Genomic DNA, 17,600 nt, shown 5'->3' on the forward strand with positions numbered 1-17,600 from the left:
AACCGCGCGAGGAGGGGAAGAGGACGGGGAAACTTGCAAAGTCAGCCATGGAGGGGGAATCTGTGTCAGGAAGCATCACAAAGGGAGCCGGGGGATTGGCTCCGGTCGCTTCCAGCGGCTGTGTGTGTGCCAGCCCCTCAGGAATCGCCCGGCGGCTCCTTCCCTCCCCGCGTCCCTCTCGTCTTCCCTGCGCCGCGGCCGGGCTGGGACAGCCCATCGCCGTTGCCATGGCTGCGGTGTGCGGAGGGGGGGCTCGGCCGGGCGCCCCCGCCGGAGCATCCCGCGCCTTCCTCCCCCGTCCTCCCCGGCGGACACGCTCCGGGCCCGCCGCGGCCAGAGTCGCACCGTGGATTTGACACCCGTGGGATTAGACAGGGCCGTGCCCGCGGGAGGAGGAGAAGTGGAAGAGGAGGAGGGAGCAGGGCAGCTCCGGGCTGGGCGGCCGCCAGCCGCCCCGGGGAGGGCCGGGAGGGCGGCGGGCAGGTAGGGCGGGCAGAGCGGGCGGTGCGGGGGGGCCGGGGCCGCTCCCCGGGGAGGGGGGGCCCGGCGGGGGGCACAGCTGATCCCCGGCCGCAGCTGATCCCGCCGCCCCCCGCCAGCTGCCGCAGCGTGGGCGCAGCCGCGGTCCCCCGTGTCCCCGCGGGCACCGCGCACCCCGGCCCGGCCCGGCCCGGCCTGGAGCCCCCGCGCCGGGGGGAGCGGCCGGTCCCGGTGTCCCCGCGCTCTGCGGGACCGGCGGGGCGGCGGCGGCAGGAACGGCTCGGTCCTGCCCGGGGCCGGGGAGGAAGGAGTGGGGGCTGCTCCGTCCCCGCAGCCCGGACAGCTCAGCAGGGAGCGGCCGGAGCGGCTCCTGCCCGAGAAAGGGGGGCCGCGGGCAGCGGGGAGGGAGGGGGGGCAGCGCTGCGGGCAGCTGCCTCCAATCCCGCCAGCTGCGGCCCCGGGAATGGCCCTGCCCGGCTGTGCCCGCCCCGAGCTCGCCTTGGGGCGGCGGCTGCAGCCCGGACACCGGTCCTGCTGCGGGAGGCGGCCGTGGCACCGACCATCTCCCGAGCCGGGACGCCGGGAGCGAGGGAGGGAACAGCACAGCGGGCCCGGGACCGCGGCTGTGGGTTCACCCAGCCCAGAGCAGCGGGGCCGGGCAGTGGTGTCCCCCAGCCGCGGTGTGTTCCCGGCCACGGGGACCCCGCACACGCACTCGGGGACGGGCGAGCGGCGGTTCCTCCGGGGGCGGGGAGCTCCCGTTCGCGCCGGGTCGCTGTGCTGTGAGGAGTCCCGGCAGTCCTGCAGTGCAGGAGAGGGTGTCATGGCCTCTGCGGTGCCACCAGGCTCCCGCTGCTCCCCGCCGCGCAGGCAGGATGCAGGCAGGGTGCCTCAGCGCTCCCGATTACCATCTTGTTTGGAGCCGAGGCAGCGGCTGTAATCTGATGCTCTCAAAGTTGGTGTTTACAAGGGACATGGCAGCCATCAGAGGCTCTTCTTGTTCTCCTGGTGAAAGCATATTCCTGTCTCCGCCGCGTGTGGCTGCTCCGTGTGCCAAGCACTGCCCGGGTCACACTGAGCATCCCGCAGAAACACCTCAGGGGGTGTTTCACCTCGGAGCCTCCAGAGCTCTGTGCTGTCCGGCCGGTGGGGTCGGGCCCCACACCGGGGGCTTTGGTGGGACGGTGGGTTCAGACCCCCTGGTGCAGCCTGCCCTGGGTGCCTGCAGTGGCCGCTGCCGTCAGGAGCCCACCTGCTGGACAGGGGGTGCCGCGAGGAGGGCGAGCTGCCTGCCCGCGGGACTCATCAGCTCTCTGATGACAAATCCTTTCACTCTCGAGCAAGCAGAGCGGGACAGAGCCCAGCCCGAGGCTTCCCAATGCCACGCCAGCCCTGCAACTCCCGTGTCCTTGCTGGGAGCCCACAGGGCTCTCATCTCCCCAGCCGGGGGGCTGGCCTGGCGAGATGCCCCCCACCTGAGCCCTGGCGCCCCCCACAACCCGAGCACCCGCAGCCCCACCCGACAGGGCTCATCTCCAGAGCCAGGACACGCCGCTGGCATCTGTGCCCTCATCCTTTCACCGGGGCTGCAAATCGCATCGGTCGCGGCACTCAGAGGCCGGTTCCCGTGCGGGTGCTCCAGCAGGGTCCGGGAGCTTTGGCACGGCTCCCACAGCACAGCGGGACACGGGGCTGTGCCTGACGAACAGATGGCACCAGCGCAGGCACAGCCAGGTTTGGTGGCAGAGGAGAACCTGCTGCCCTGCGGCCGGGCTGCCGCGGGAGCGGGGACCGTGCCCCAGCCCTGGGGAGGGCCCCGGGGATGCTGTTTGCAGAGCTCTGGCTCCAAGGGCGGGCTCTGCTCCAGGCAGGTCTGGGGAAGCCGTGCAGGATCAGCAGCAATAAAAGCTCCATGAGCCCTTTGTGCTGCGCCATGTCTGGGCAGCGCTGCCTGTCACAGGGCAGCAGAGTCCCCGTTTGGGGGTTTTGTGTCCCCAGCCCATGGGGTCCTGCTGCGAGGAGAACACAGGGCAAAGCCAAACCAGCTGCAACGGGGCAAGCGCCGATGGGAGCTCGTGGGTGGGTGTGGGGACTGCAGATACCTGGGCCAAGGCAGGAGGTTATAAGGCAGGTTGGAAACCAGGGCACGTCATGGCAGGGAACAGCCTTGGGAGGGGATGAGGCTGGAGCTGGAGCACGCCGAGCTTGGAGGCCACAGTGAGTGAGCCGCGGTTATTCACGGCGACATTATTGCAGCCACCCATTTCCAACACCCTCGGCAAGGCAGGAGCACAATGTGCTCCAAGGAAATGTGATTGTGGGTCCTGCCCCTTGGCCCGGTGCTCGCTGCACTGTGCAGATGGAGCTGGCAGCGCCTCGGCTCCGCTGCCTGCAGGGAGAGCGAGATGGCGGAGGGGAGGCAGGACTCGTCCTCACAGGCACAGGCAGAGCTCTGCGGGAGGGGGACAGAGCCGGCGCCATGGGGGACGGAGACAGCGACAGGGAGAGGAGAGGCGAGGCAGCCCCGGGCTGGCTGCGGTGGCCACTCTCCCTAATGATCCCTGCCCCAGCCAGGCGGGCTTTCTCCTTCTTCCTGGAGTGGAAGGAATGATGGGCGTCACCTGCATGGGCTGGATGTGTCACCTGCCAGCTGCTGTGGTTGACAGTGCTGCGCTTGCATCTCTGTGTCCCACGACTGTCCAGAGCTGGCCGGGCTTTCCCCTCCGATCTCTCTGCTCCTGGCTCAGAGGTTGGTTTCTAGGCAGAGCCTTAAAAACCACATGCATACAAGTACTAAAAAAAGCATAATTTTATTCAATAACTGCATTGTGTGCTCAGAATTCGCTATATGTGAGATGGAGCAAGTAGGAAAACTGGTGGAAAGGTGGGTGCTCCTCCTCTCCTTCACCTGCTGTGGCGGTGCTCTGTCGAGTTGCTCCACGCCCGCAGCCCGGGGAGGGGGGCTTTGGCTCCCCCCAAATCCCACCCCATGCAGCCGGGCCAGCAGGTTGGGCTCTGCCTGAGACCGGGTTTCTGTGCACCCAGGGGGGCTCCAGCGAGTCCAGCATCCCGCGCTCCTGCTGCCTCCCCGGCTCTGCTGAAGCCACCTGCAGCGGGACAGGCACCCTGCGGCATCCCCGGGGTGTGTGTGGGGCGGGGGGTGGGCTATAACATCGACAAACGCATAAATACAGCTAATTCCTCGGTGGTGGAAGCTGAAAGTCCCAGCCTGCCTGGCTGGGAGCAGGCGCTCTGAGGTGCCCCCCAGAGAGGTGACGGGTCTCCTCGTTATTGTTATGATTATTTTTAATCTGCTCTTATCAAAGGCAGCCCGACTGAAGAAGTGCCTGACCCTGCACAGCACAGGGCGTGCGGGGTGGGACGGGAGCTCGCGGGTGACAGAACGGAACAGGGACACTTGGATTCAGTTTCATTGCCTTTGAATAAATCCGGGGGCTGCTGTCCCCAGCCCGGAGCTGAGCCAGCGTGGGGGGCTCTGCCGGAGGCGATGGGCGGGATGGGGCTGCTGCAGGGACAACCCAGGGCGGGCTGGGGTGGGACAGTCCAGCCGGGCGGTATCTGGGGGTGACCCCCGGCTTTGGGGTGGGCGAGGAGAAGTGCGGCTCCGGGGCTCCCGGCTGGGAAAGCGCTTGTGGGAACTGCGGGGGAGATGGTCCTGCTAGCGGAGGGAGGGGGGTCGAGGTCGGGGGGCTGTCAGCCGGCTGTGGGGAGGGAGGGTCCATGGGGCCAGGAGGCGGGTTGGGGCTGAGGAAGGGATGAGGGGGAGGAATGCGCCGAGGAAAGGGGACGGGGGAGGGAGGGAGGGGAAGAGGGAGGGATGCCCGGGGATTGAGGATGCAGGGAGATATCCTGGAGGAGGGCGGGCAGGATGCCCCGGGGAGAGAGGGCGGGGGACCAGAGCGGTGGACGAGGGAGCGAAGCCCGGAGAATGGAGGGCGCGGGGCGGGGTGTCCGGAGGGTGGAACAAGGAGGGTGCGGGGAGCGATGGGGGTGTCCGGAGGGTGGGACCGGGGGGCTGCGGGGAGCGATGGGGGTGTCCGGAGGGTGGGACCGGGAGGGTGCGGGGAGCGATGGGGGTGTCCGGAGGGTGGAACAAGGAGGGTGCGGGGAGCGATGGGGGTGTCCGGAGGGTGGAACAAGGAGGGTGCGGGGAGCGATGGGGGTGTCCGGAGGGTGGGACCGGGGGGCTGCGGGGAGCGATGGGGGTGTCCGGAGGGTGGGACCGGGAGGGTGCGGGGAGCGATGGGGGGAGCGCGGGGCCCTGCGCGGTGCTCTGGCGCCCTCTGCTGCCCCGCACCGCGCACCGCAACGGGGGCGGGGCGGGGGCACCGCCCGGCAGTGCCGTGAGTTTGTCGGGTCTCAGCAGCGGGGGTGGAAAAGGAGCCGCCCCGCCTGGGGATCCCACCCCAATCCCCGCCCCGCGGGGGCTGCCGAGCCGGGCTGCCCGCGTTGGGGTCCCTGGGGAGCGCTGCCGGCACCCACCCGTGTCCCGGCCAGCCCTGCAGATAAGGGGCGGCGGGGTGAGGGTGCAGGGACAGTCCCCAACCCCGCGGGACGGCGGGTCGGGCCACCCGGGGGCTGGCGTGATGCCGAGTCCCAGCAAGGGAAGGGCCCTTGACCTTGCTTGCAGCCTTCACATTCTCCCGCAGGAATGTGAGCAGAGCTGTGTCCCTGTGAGCAGCAATGGCCTCGGCCACCCAACGACTCCTGCCTGCACCCTGGCTGCATCCTGCTCCTTATCCACATCTCAGCTGTCGACGTGACACAAAGCTGAGGGGTGGGGACATGATGGGGACATGCACCGTCCTTTCTGTGCTGCTGCCATGGGGCACCGGCTGCAAGGTGTGGCCTCAGGGCTTGGGGCTGCTGCCATGGATATGGGGCTGCTCCATGGATATGGGGCTGCTCCGAGAGGAGGGATGGTGCTGGGGCTGGCATGGGAATGGCACAGGAACCCTCACTTGGCGTTTCACAGCTGCCCATCACCGCTGAGGCTCGTTAAGAGCTCTTTTCCAAGCAAAGCTGTTCCGCTGTGCTGTGGGATGTGTCAGTGGCACAAGGGTTAACCCTGCTTTCCCTCCCTGTCGGTGCCTGGTCTGGGATAACCTCGTTAGCGGTGGCAGCGATGCCCCTGGGACAGAGCAGCCCTATAAACTGGAGCTGAGTGCTGGGAAATGGGCTGAGCTGCCTCTGCGGGGGGCTGCTGGGTGCTCCCCCCGCCAGCACCAGCCCGTGGCTGCTCAGGGCGTCATGGAGAGGAGAGGCTGCATCAGGCTCTTGGGGACAGGATGGATTTGTCACCACAGGGCCTGGCATCCTTTGTGAAGCTGTGCCTGCAAGGGAGTAAACGCCATCAGCTCTGGATAGAACACCCCAAAGGTGCTGGGGGCTGAGAGAGGCTGGCCAAGCCCCAATCCCACAGCCTGGGGGCTCCTTTCTGTCCCTTAAGGCTCAGCTCTTTCTCCTCAGTCACCTGCAGTGGAGGATCACAGAGGGACCTTGTCGCCATGGCTGTGCCAACCACACCACCCCCAGCCCCACACGGGGCCTGGGGATGCCCAGCCACTCCCCCCCATTGGGTCGTTCCTTGGCTGGGCTGGGGGGCACCCCCCCCCCCCCCCTTCCTGAGGCTGGCACTGGCGTGGGTGCCTGGGCATTGTTTCTGCCTGTGCTGTTGTGCCACAGGCTGGTTTCTGGTGGCCACCTCCCCTTGCTGTGGGAGAAGATGGGTTCCGTATGCTGGAGCATTCATTCCCTCTGCTGATCGACAGCCTGCGGTCTGGCTGAGCAACCCCAATTGTTCCCAGTGTGCTTGGACAAAGAACTGCCTAGAGAGATGGCAAGGCTTAGGAGCAGACGACATGCTAGGAATATTTCCACTGCCTTGGACACCACCAGTCTCTTCCCCCACCTCCTGAAAGAACGGGAGGCAGCAGCTCGGTTTTGCAGTCAGGGTGGGACACCTTCCCCCTGTTCCGAGCAGAGTGGGTGTAGAATCCTGTCCCAAGGCAGGCTGAGGGCTCGTTGTGTCCTCAGCTGCAGCATGTTGCTGTGCTGAGTGCCACCCTTGCCTCTCAGCAAGTGCCATGGGAACCCCAGGGAGCCCCACACAGCCCCTGAGGGTCCCTGTCCCCAAGAATTCATGTGGCACAGCAGGGTGGCAGTGCTGCCCTGGGGCCCTCCAGAGTCCTCAGGGCTGCTGTTCCCAGGCAGACAGAGTAATCTGGGGAGCTGCAGTTCACAGCTGGTGTTTTTTGCTGGGTGCTGCATCACCCCTAATCCTGTAGGAAATGGGGAGGAGGGTGGCATGGGGTGAGGAAGGGCAGGATTGTCTTCAGCACTAGGCTGAGCTCCAGCTGCCTTGGGGCCCCCCACCTGCCATTTCTGCTCCCTGGTTTGTCTCCCCTGCCATTGCTCCCTCCCAGCTGGTGGCCAGCCCTGAGATTTGTCACTCTGTTTTGCAAACAGGAGAGTTGGGACAGGCATAACACACCAGGCTGAAAGTCCTCAGTGTGGAGTGGCTCCTGGCGAGATCTGTGGAAACCAGGATGTCCCAGAGGAGCTCTGGCAGCTCCCACACGACCTGCTCAAGGTCAGGCAGAGCTGGCAGTGAGGAGCCCCAGTTCCTTCCTTCCCTGCCTGCCCAAGGGCTCACAGGCACGAGTGGAGTCCTCATCTGCTCTGCTCCCTCTGAGCTGAGGCCTTTGTTCTCAGGGTTTGGAGGATTCCTTCTCACATGGAGGGAGCACCAGCACTGGCATTTCCAGTAGGGAGAAGATGCTTCATTCGAAAACATCCCCGTCCCCTTGGTCATTAGCATCTGACACGGCTGAGGATCACAACAGCATTGAATCCACGCTGGGAACTGACAGACCCCAGAGCGCAGCCCCTGTTCTCTGCTGGAGCTGGCGGGGATGAGCAGGAGGAGCACAGGATCCCCACGGCAGCCTGGCTGCTGGGGCCACTCCGCCACCTCCCCCGCACTCAGGAGACACTGCCTGGCAGCCCGGGCTGTGCTGAGGTGGCCCGAGGCAGCAGAGAGCCCGCAGTGCTGTGGGAAAGGCTGCACGATGCAGGGAGGTGACTGTGTGTGTGGCTCCATGGCCGAGCTGCCCCTGCCCCGCCGAGCCGGGAGCGCCCGCGTGTCCCCAGGCGGCGGGGACAGGGATGGAGCGCTGTGCCACGGCCGCCCCGGAGGAAATGGGCCGGGAAAGGCCTCGGAGAGGCAAACGGCTGCGGGAGTACGGTTAGCTGCACCCCAGGCTGCTGAGGGGCCCCTGTTTCCCCCGCGGCCGCTGTCCCGCCGAGATTAGCGCTCGGCTGGCTGGGCTTGACGGGCAGGCGGAAGGGGCCGCGCAGGGCAGCGCGGCGGGGCCGCCCGGAAACACGGGCAAACACGGGAAACACGGGCAAAACGGGCACCGCCGCCGCTCCTTCCCCGCCTCCTGCGGCTGTGCCCGCTGTGCCCGCCCTGCCAGCTCCGGGCGCAGGGCTCCGGACATCGCCCATCACCGCTGTGCTGTGCTGTGCTGTGCCTGGGGCAGGGCTGCCACGCCACATCCCAGAGCGCTGTCCTTGCTCCGGTCCGCCCCATCGGGAGGTGACCCGATTGTCTCATGGTCGGCATCACCTGGTGCCGGTGCCCCCTGCACCCCTCGGGCGGGGCGCTGCCAGCCCGGCTCAGCCCAGCCCGGCCCAGCCCGGCCCAGCCCAGCCCAGCCCAGCCCAGCCCAGCCCAGCCCGGCCCGGCTCAGCCCAGCCCGGCCCAGCCCGGCCCAGCCCAGCCCAGCCCAGCCCAGCCCAGCCCAGCCCGGCCCGGCCCAGCCCAGCCCGGCCCAGCGCGGGGGATGGAGGGCGCTGGCGGCGGGGTCACCCCGCGGAGCACACACCGCCCCATCAGCGCTGCCCTGATGTGGGGAGCGCGGAGTGACCCCTGCGCTCGGGGTCAGCGGGCTCGGCGTGCGTCAGCCCCGAGCGCCTTAATCCCCACCGGGCAGGGGGAGGAGCGCGGGGGGCGGCGGATTCCTGAGCCACAGCCCAGCCCGGCATCTTCCCCGCAGCCCCCGGCCACCTCCCGGCCTAACCCGATAGCGCTGAGCGGTGCTGCCCTGGCACCGCCGGGAGGGCCAGGAGAAATAATGGGAACAGGCAGCAGAAAATGTAAAGCAAAAAAAAAAAAAATTGCTTTTGTCTTGAGAAAGCAGCAGCCATTTGGACGGCTGCTTCTTCTTCTCTGAAATAGCTTTTCCTGCCACCCAAAAGGAGACAGAATATTGTGTAGAACATTATTTCAGAAGGTTTTGGTTTGAGTTTTTTTTTTTTTTTTTTTTTGTTTTTTGTTTTTTGTTTTTGTTTTGTTTTGTTTTGTTTTTTCCATTTTTACAGTTATCATGTGACAAAGCTTGAAATGCTTGTTACTGACCTGATGTGTGGGAAAATAAATAAATCCGTTCCCGGGTTTGCCACCAGGATTCCCCAGTTCCCAAATATATGCCTCAGGCTGTGCCCACTGTTGTGCCCAGTCACTCCTGCAGCACCACAGGAAATGCAGTGCAGGGACACTCAGTGCTGGGTTTGCTGAAGCTGGAAAGCCACGGGTGAAGCTGTGAGTTGCAGGGAGCTTTGTGATGCTTTTCTCACACAAATGATCTGTTTGGGATGGGTTTAACTGGAAGCAGCTGCTGCTGCAGGGAGTCCCACAGCAGGCTGGCAGGATGCCATGGGACAGTGCACCCCTTCAGGTGGAGGAAACAGAGTATTTTACTGGGATATTCTCTGGTAATGCGGTTTATTCCCTTCACTGGAGCTGCTGAGTGTGCCAGGGACACAGAGATGCTTTGGGACGTGCCCTGAAAGAGGAGCCTCCTTCATCCCTGTGCTGTGGGAGAGGCTTCAGCCAGCTCAGGCTGCTGGACAACTCAACAGTCAGGACATGAGAGGAGCCTCAGTGACTGTAACACTGCCCCAGGTGGGTTGGAGCACCCCCCTGCTCCTGATGAAGAGCTCATTCCTGCCCTCAGACAACTGAAGAGTCGAGCTAATGGCACTTCATGGGGTTTGGACATATGTCCACTGGGAAACGGGCTGGGTCTGGCTGTGCCATGTCACACAGGCTGCAGATTAAAGAGCAGCACAGCCAAATGAGATTTATCTCGTCACCCCCCGAGATGTCTGCCCCCCTGTGCACAGAGGCAGCTGTTTGGTTGCTTAAGATTTAAAATCACCTACCACTGAGATACTTTTCCATAATGAGGCACAATTGGGAAGAAGCTAATCAACATGTTTAATACAAGAGAAGGGAGAGGCTTGAAGAGAGCACTAAGTGATTCCCCACATTAGATGCCCTCTTTGATTTCCTCATCCTCTCTGCTAATTCTTTCATGTTCCGAAATGATTCTTTGCTCCTGTTTTTCTTTTTCTCACAAAATCAGATTCTGATACAAACGGAGCAGGATGGGAATGGGTTTATTTCCTTGCTATTTTAGTAAAGTTATCCACACTACTTCTGACCACAGTTTCTCATAATAGCATAGTAAAAAAAAAAGAGAGATGAGTGGACTTGTGGGTGCTTTGAAAAAGCTGAAACTTAGCCCAAGTTTCAGGTTCTAAAGGATTGATGGGTCCTGCTGGGCCATGACACCACTGCTCACTGCACAGCTTGTCTTCTCTTATCAGGGTGTGAAGAGTCAGCTGGGAAAGAGCAGATCTGCAGACCCACGAGGAGGAATTAAACATCCCGGACAGATGTCGGCTCAGGTCTGTCCAGTTTCAGCTGAAGCTTTCCAGGCTGGTTTTGACCCGTTCCATTTCATGCAGGAAACTGTAGAACTGGGGCAAAGTTAACTCTGCAGAAAAAAAAAAAAAAAAAAAAAAAAAAAAAAAAAAAAAAAAAAAAAAAAAAGGCATCAAGTCTTAGATTTCAGGTTGCACTTCCATTGGCAAAGCTGTTCTGGTGCTACCACAGAGCAACTCATGTTCACCTAAGCTGGGCAGGATCAGCCACTGTGATTCCCAGCAGCTGGTTCCTTATGCCAGACAGGCTGCTAGAGGGACCAGGCTGGGATCTCCCCCAGGAATGGCATCTCCCAACAGCACTCCATGCTTGGGAATCATTTATTTTTCTCCTCTGCCCTGCTGCTCTGACTGCTCTGCACTGCTCTGTGGCAGATCTGTGTTTACTGAGGCACAGATTTGAAGATGCCCAAAAGTCCGTGTTCCTAAACAGTTTTGGAGGGCCTGTGGCAGGGAGAGAATGGGGCAGGACCAGCCACAGTGATGGAGAGGCTGAGGCAGGAATAACCACAGTGATGCTCTTGCAGTGACCCCACCCTGGTTCTGCCCCCAGACTCCCCCTACCCCCAGCAACATCCTGAGCCCCAAATTCAGCTTTCCCATCCTTCCCTCTTGTCCAGAACTGTTAACTCACCAACATACACGTTTTCCAACTGGCTCCCCTTTTTAATCACCAGCTTCAGCTTGGGGAAAGGAAAAGCAGAAGTATTTTAGTTCAGAGAACTGTATCTGAGCACTAGAGAGGAGCAGGAGTCTGCTGTGAGTTTGACAGCACACACATCTTTGACAGGCTTTTCAAGAAGTGTCACTGCATGAACAGATACCCTGGGCATTGGGAAGATCTCTGGAAGTCCTTGATCCCACTTTCCCTCCCTCTCCAAGACGGTTGACCTTTGCTAAACTGAGCTTTTTGAACAGCTTTTCAGAATGGGCCACGTTCCTGTGATACCTCATGTCTTCAGAGGAGAAACAAACAGCAGCGTGTCTGCTCTCTGCTGGCAGCAGCACTTGGAGACTGAAGATGCAGTCACAGAGCCCGTCCCTGTGAGACCCAGCTTCCCTCTCCTTCCCCTCCCAGCCAGTGCTTCCCACATGCCTGGCTGGAGCTTGTTCCTCGACTGCCCTACAAGCTGAACTCTGTGATGTGGGAGATTTACCTGTAAGAAGATACTTCCCACTTTTTCCAGCTCACTGCTCCCAGCAGTCACTGTGAGTCAGAAAGAAGAGAAGGCAGATAATCTGTTAGTTAAGCAGTGAAATAAAATGTTATTTAGCAAAGAGCTGCTGCTGGGTTTCCCAACCCCTCCACTTTACGCTGTAGCTCTATTACCTCCAAACTTCCACTCCATATCTATCAGCTGGTTAATCATCAGTGTCTGACCCACAGCCAGGCGTGTTAGGGTGGGGGAATTCATCTTCCACTAAAAAAGACATATCAGGAATTAATTCAGCGAGGCCTCTGTTTGTACCTGAAATTTCAACAAGGGTCAGAACGAAGGCAGAGGATGGCAAAAGCCCAGAGTAAAGAGAGAACTAATGTGGTCGGGAGGGCTTTCTGAGGTGTTTAACTGGTGCTAGGATTTCCATCTGCCCTGTCACTTCTGTAAATGAAACTCACTGGTTTTGTTTTAGCACTGGGTCAGTGTAACAATATCTGTGCAAAAAGCCATGTGTTCATGTAACTGCATGACCTCAGGGCTCAAAGCATGGGAAGCACAAAAACATCACATGAAAGCCACACAGCAGTGCAGGAACTGTGACACTCATGGGGGAGAGGCCCTGGCAAACCAGAGGTATCATCAGACAAACTACTCCTTATTAGTTCTCTGAGGATCTTCAGTTCAAAATCCCAAGCTGGTTTTGAAGAAAATACCCAAAGTGCCGACACGTCTCAGGAGCACAGTGGGGTTTTATGAGTCCCCACTCACAGAACTGACATTTTTGTTAGCTTAGAAACAAGAAAAAATATATAAATACCTGTTCTGCGAAATAACTGGCTTTCTCCTCACTGAGGCCTGTGGGGGGAAACCATAGGAGATTACTACACATGATAAATATTAATTATCTTTTATTTAGTGGAAATCATGTGACTTACCTAGAGCAATAAAATCTGCTCTGACTTGTTCAGAAGACAAATTCCTCTTCAGGGCACCTGAATAAATACCACAAAGAAGAAGAAAAAAAAATAAATTACTTTTTAATGAGTCAAACCAATTTTTACCGAGTCAAATAGAGGCAGGGATGGGACCCGGCAATGGAAATCCTGTGTTTCTGAGCTGTGCTCTGCAGCAAAGCACAGCTCCTCGGAGATGGGAAACCCAGTGCCTGCCGGTGTCTCTGCAGATGCCCAGTGCTTTAAAAGTCCGGGCTGTGGGAGCCCTGGGAGAGAGCGGGATCCCAGTGCAGGTATCCATGGGAACAGCGGCCGCCGTTATGTTTTGAAGCTGCTGCTTTCTCTCCTGTAGCCGCTCTGCTTGTTAAAGGAGAACTGTTAAGGCTGGCGGGCTGCTAATTTGACCTACCTGCTGTGTTTGGGATGATGGGTGTGAACGTGTGCACACAACACTTTCCCCCGCTGCGCCTTCCCCCTTTGTTCGGGGGCCCAGGCAGCGCAGGGACCTTTACAAGGATTCTGCTCTCTGAAGCCAAGAGCAGGAATCTCATAAATTCAAGGAGACTGCCAGCCCCACGTGGCCTTCCGGCTGTGCAGCACAAAGTTATCTGCTGTGATCTGTTCTGATACCGTCCGTGCCATCCCGGAGCTGAGGAAAAGCTACAACGGGATGGGAGCCAGAGCACACACACACAGGAACGACAAGATGAGGGCACCGAGGCCTGAATCAGGATGGGAAAAAATGCAAATTCTGTATTAAATCCCCACAAGACGGTTGTAGGAAAAAAAAAAAATTCCTGCTACTCCTGGATAGGAAAAGTGGCTCAAAGCAGTAGAGCAAGTTTAAAACAAATTCAGAAAACAGTTGTGCTCAGCATCAGGGCTGTGAAGGAAGCCAAGGGAACCCAGGGCTGAACAGTAACAGCGAGGGACTATTAATAACAGGAAGGATCAATGGGATGAATGTACCGTGGAGTGTTTGATGCATTATCATGTCAAACGGCAGCCACAACATCACAGTAATCCTATAAAGTGCTGGAGTCTGGGGTATTCCAGTGGAATCCCCCCGAACCTCTTCGTCACTGTTTCTGAAGGAGAAAGAGGAACATGTGAAATGTTCCTGTAGAACAAGACTGCAAGGTCAGCTTCTCCTTCCCATGGCCTAGAACTGCACCAGTCCCCAGCCTGCTCCAAACGGGTGTGCACTGTCTCATTTGTCTCCAACAGCGCCTGTCCTTGGAGGAATTACAGCACGGGGTCATTTGGTGGAAGTTCCTGCAGAGACTCGGTGCCAACACGAGGCTGCCCTGGTCTGGCAAAAGGGATTTACAGGTACTGCTTAAAGCAAGCGCTGTCACACTGCTGTGCTGCATTTAATGCACAGGTATTTAAGGAATTGAGCCCGTGAAACGTGCATGTAGAGAGGGTATAAAGAATACAAAGAGTCACCAAACAGGGGAAGTTTTGATTCTTAAGTGCTAAGCACTGTATTAGCTACCATTAACACTTATTGTGCAAAGCAAGCCCTGCGGGAATGGCTGGGGCAGTTTGGCCTCAGGGGAGCATATGCAAATACATCACTTACCGTTGGGTACCAGAAGAATACTTTTGACAATGTTTTTCAGGGGGCCCAAGCTGATTTTATTCATGGTGGCAAAGTCTGAGAGCTGAGTCAGAAATCTTTCTACCTGCTCAAGAGAAAGAGCAGTGAGGAATCTTTACTCTGATTCTGACCAGAGCTGCACTCACTCATCTCTCCAGTTCTGCCTTACCTCCTTGGGCTCCGTCAGGAAGCGGAAAAGCACTTCAGTCAGCGCTGAGAATTGCTGTGAAGAAACAGAACAGTGTTAGACTCGGACATCAGCACCTCAGCACCCCATCAGCACCACGGTGAGGTGGTGATGTACCCCCCTGACCCAGCTCCACCTGCCTCCAGCACACTGTTCCCAGAGCTGGCCCTGTGCTGGTGCCTTGTCCTTGGCATTATGTGATGCCTGTGGATGGATTTGCTCAGGACGCTTTTCAGAGCCTCTCAAGGGGTCTGTGCAGCTGGTAGCTGGCACTGCACAGGGCTTTTGTGACTTGTGGCTAATCGGAAGCTGCTGTTCTATCTTGTGCAATCCAGAAACTTCGAGTGGGAAAAGCTGTGAACATCCAGTCTCATGTTTCACAAACCCCATGGGGTAACCAGACTAACTCGGGAAAGGAGGGTAACTGGTTAAGGGTCTAGTTGCTGCTTTCAGCGTTCTGGGTGTGCAGCTGGCAGGCAGGGATGGAGAGACAGGCAGGGATGGAGAGACAGGCGGGGATGGAGAGACAGGCGGGGATGGAGAGACAGGCGGGGATGGAGAGACAGGCAGGGATGGAGAGACAGGCAGGGATGGAGAGACAGGCGGGGATGGAGAGACAGGCAGGGATGGAGAGACAGGCGGGGATGGAGAGACAGGCGGGGATGGAGAGACAGGCGGGGATGGAGAGACAGGCAGGGATGGAGAGACAGGCAGGGATGGAGAGACAGGCGGGGATGGAGAGACAGGCAGGGATGGAGAGACAGGCGGGGATGGAGAGACAGGCGGGGATGGAGAGACAGGCGGGGATGGAGAGACAGAGCACGACCAGCACCCTCCTCTGCTGGCAGCAGAACCAGCGCTGGCTGTGACCTTCTGGGTACGGCCAAAAGTGGAACTGGCTGCTTTGTGGCTGCAGATCCTGCCCTGCCCTCGACCTCGGCCGTGTAACAGATGGCACTGGACTGGACTGGGCTGGGCTGGGCTGTTTCCAGGCTGATACCCTCAGTCCTGGCAGGCTGGGCTGGAAAAGCCTCAGCATTTCCACCAACCTCAGCCCAGGCTGCACACCTGGTGTGTCAGTGACCTGGAGACAGACGGTACCAATGGCCAGAACCCTTCAGCTTGAGGCAGGAAGCGCAGGGCGGAAATCTGGGGTAGGAATCACAACCCGACCACTGTGTGATCCCCCCACAAACCCCAGAGCTTGGCAGGACCCCCAGTGCCCACCAGGCACCCCCTGAGCCCTCCAGCAGGAACTCCAGCAGTGTCCTGCCCATGGCAGGCAGGTGGAACCAGGCGGCGTTTGAGGTCCCCTCCAGCCGAAACCGCTCTGGGATTCCGTGATTCAATAAACATCCTCCAAACAGCAGCGGCGTGGGCAGGGCTGGATCGGGGCTGGATTGCCGGGCACGGGGCCAGCTGCCCGCCCCGCCTCGGCCACTGGGCCCTGCAGGGACCCGGGAACGCGGGCCGGGACACCCGGTGGGGCAGCACAGCCGGGGCCGCTCCGGGCTCCGGCCGCCGGTACCGGCCCAGCCCCGCCCGGAGCCGCCAAACCTCCCGTGCCCGTCCCGGCGCACCTGGGCACTGAGCTGGTTCAGGTTGTGCATGTCGCCGCTGACCGCCTCCGGTACCGGCTCCCCGGTGAAATTGAGCAGCCCCATGGCAGCGGCGGGGCCGGGATGGGCCGGGATGGGCCGGGCGGGCGGAGCCTCCGCCGCCGCCTCAGCCTGAGCATTGGCGGCCGCACTTTCCGCACCGCGCCGGGCACCGGGGGGCGGTGGAGCCGGGACCGGGGAGCTGCCTGCCAGCTGAGTACTGTTGAGATTTTTTACTGTCCAAAAACCTAAAAAAAACCCTAAAAAAAACCCCAAAAAACAAAAACAAAAACAAAACAAAAAAAAAAAAACAAAACAAAACAAAACAAAAAACAAAACAAAACAAAAAAAACCACAACAACAAAAAACAAAACAAAACAAAAAACAAAAACAAAACCAAAACCAAAACAAAACAAAACAAACCCAAAAAAACCTAAAAAAACCCTAAAAAGAAAAAAAAAAATTAAAAAAATTAAATAGTTTTAAAACATAGTTTCTAACATGGTGAATGAAACATGTTTGTTTGGGGTTTTTTGGTTTGGGGTGGTTTTTTTTGTTGTTGTTTTTTGGTGTTTTTTTTTTTTTTTTTTTTTTTTTTTTTCTCTTCCCCCAAAAATTCCACTCGCGAGCTGAAACTTCGGTATTCGGTATTGCTTTTCCCTCTCCGACTGCTGCTCCCAGCACTGCTCCTCACTGCCCAGCTCGGGGCGATGGGTGGCCCAGGGACCAGCAGCCCGCACTGCAGGACTGGGCTCTGTGGATGTTGGGCAAGGAAACAGCAGCCCCAGGATGAGCCGCCCCATGGGCACCAAGTGCCCAGATGTCCATGGGGTCAGGGTTCCATAGGGAGATTTCGTCTCGATTCTCGACATTATCTGTATGCGGGAGGCCTCCTTGGCTCAGGGATGTGTTGTAGGAAGGCAGAAGAATTGCCTTCTCACGCCCTGTTACACGGTCTCGTTTCTCTTCGGTCTTGGGAGGAAGGCCTTGGTCCAAGAATATTGAAACTTGATTTATTCCCGCAGAGGACAACGGGACTGATCCCATCTTGAAAGACTCCCTTGCCCTAAATTGCTATTTCACAGCTCCCCTTGGGCAGGAGCTCTCCGGGACTCCACTATCAGTGTGAACATGTCTGATCCATTTTATCAGGGAGGATGTTCCCTGTCTGTCGGGCCCGAGGACAGTGTGTAAAAACCTTTGTGGAATGTAAAACCTCGACAGCCCACGAGTCTTCCTTCCGGTTTATTACTGACACTTGCAATTGCAAATGAGAATATGGGAAATTTTATAGCGCTTTCATTGTGAGACTATTCCAGCAGTGGTTTATAAACAAGGAGATAAGCAGCTAAGTACCACTAATGAGGGGGAGTTAAGAGATATTTACTAGTTGTCTGGCTGGAAATATCTTCCCACTTCCTTTTCTTCCCCTCTACCTCCCAGACCAGCTGGGAAAGTTTCGGTTTCACAGATCGAGGTGGGGCTGTGCACCTCCTCAATTTCTGCGGTGAAAAAATTCCGCGTGGAGGTGCTTGCAGGATCTGATCTTAAATATTTATTGCATCTTTAAACAAGATAGAGATTTTTCGTATTGGAACAATGTATTCGTTTCTGTGGTGAACTGTCCCAAGTCAACACGTTTAAACCATGGGAAATCCTTGTGCCTAAAAATGAGCCGATCTGACCTAAAGCTCCTCCAGGGAATGGGATGCTGGGGGTAGCACTGGACACCAGTACGTGTGAACACAGAATTCCTCTCTGGCTTTAAAACGCTGCATACAGCCCTATGCAATTTTATTCCCCAGC

The 17,600-nt window shown here is 58.7% G+C and overlaps 1 protein-coding gene across 1 annotated transcript; it reads right to left on the reverse strand.

Moving 5' to 3' along the window:
• Positions 1 to 9,956: 9,956 nt before the first annotated feature.
• On the reverse strand, positions 9,957 to 16,004 carry COMMD7 (COMM domain containing 7). Its single transcript, XM_083873102.1, has 9 exons — positions 15,777 to 16,004; positions 14,179 to 14,232; positions 13,992 to 14,094; positions 12,389 to 12,445; positions 12,271 to 12,308; positions 11,624 to 11,714; positions 11,451 to 11,500; positions 10,928 to 10,976; positions 9,957 to 10,346 (listed from the first exon to the last, which is right to left on the reverse strand). Exons 1-9 carry the CDS (start codon positions 15,858 to 15,860, stop codon positions 10,270 to 10,272), a joined length of 603 nt encoding a protein of 200 aa, XP_083729228.1. The 5' UTR covers positions 15,861 to 16,004; the 3' UTR covers positions 9,957 to 10,269.
• Positions 16,005 to 17,600: the final 1,596 nt, after the last annotated feature.

Source organism: Zosterops lateralis (assembly GCF_965231275.1).
Source record: "Zosterops lateralis genome assembly, chromosome: 16".
In the NCBI taxonomy this organism is placed as follows: Eukaryota; Metazoa; Chordata; class Aves; order Passeriformes; family Zosteropidae; genus Zosterops; species Zosterops lateralis.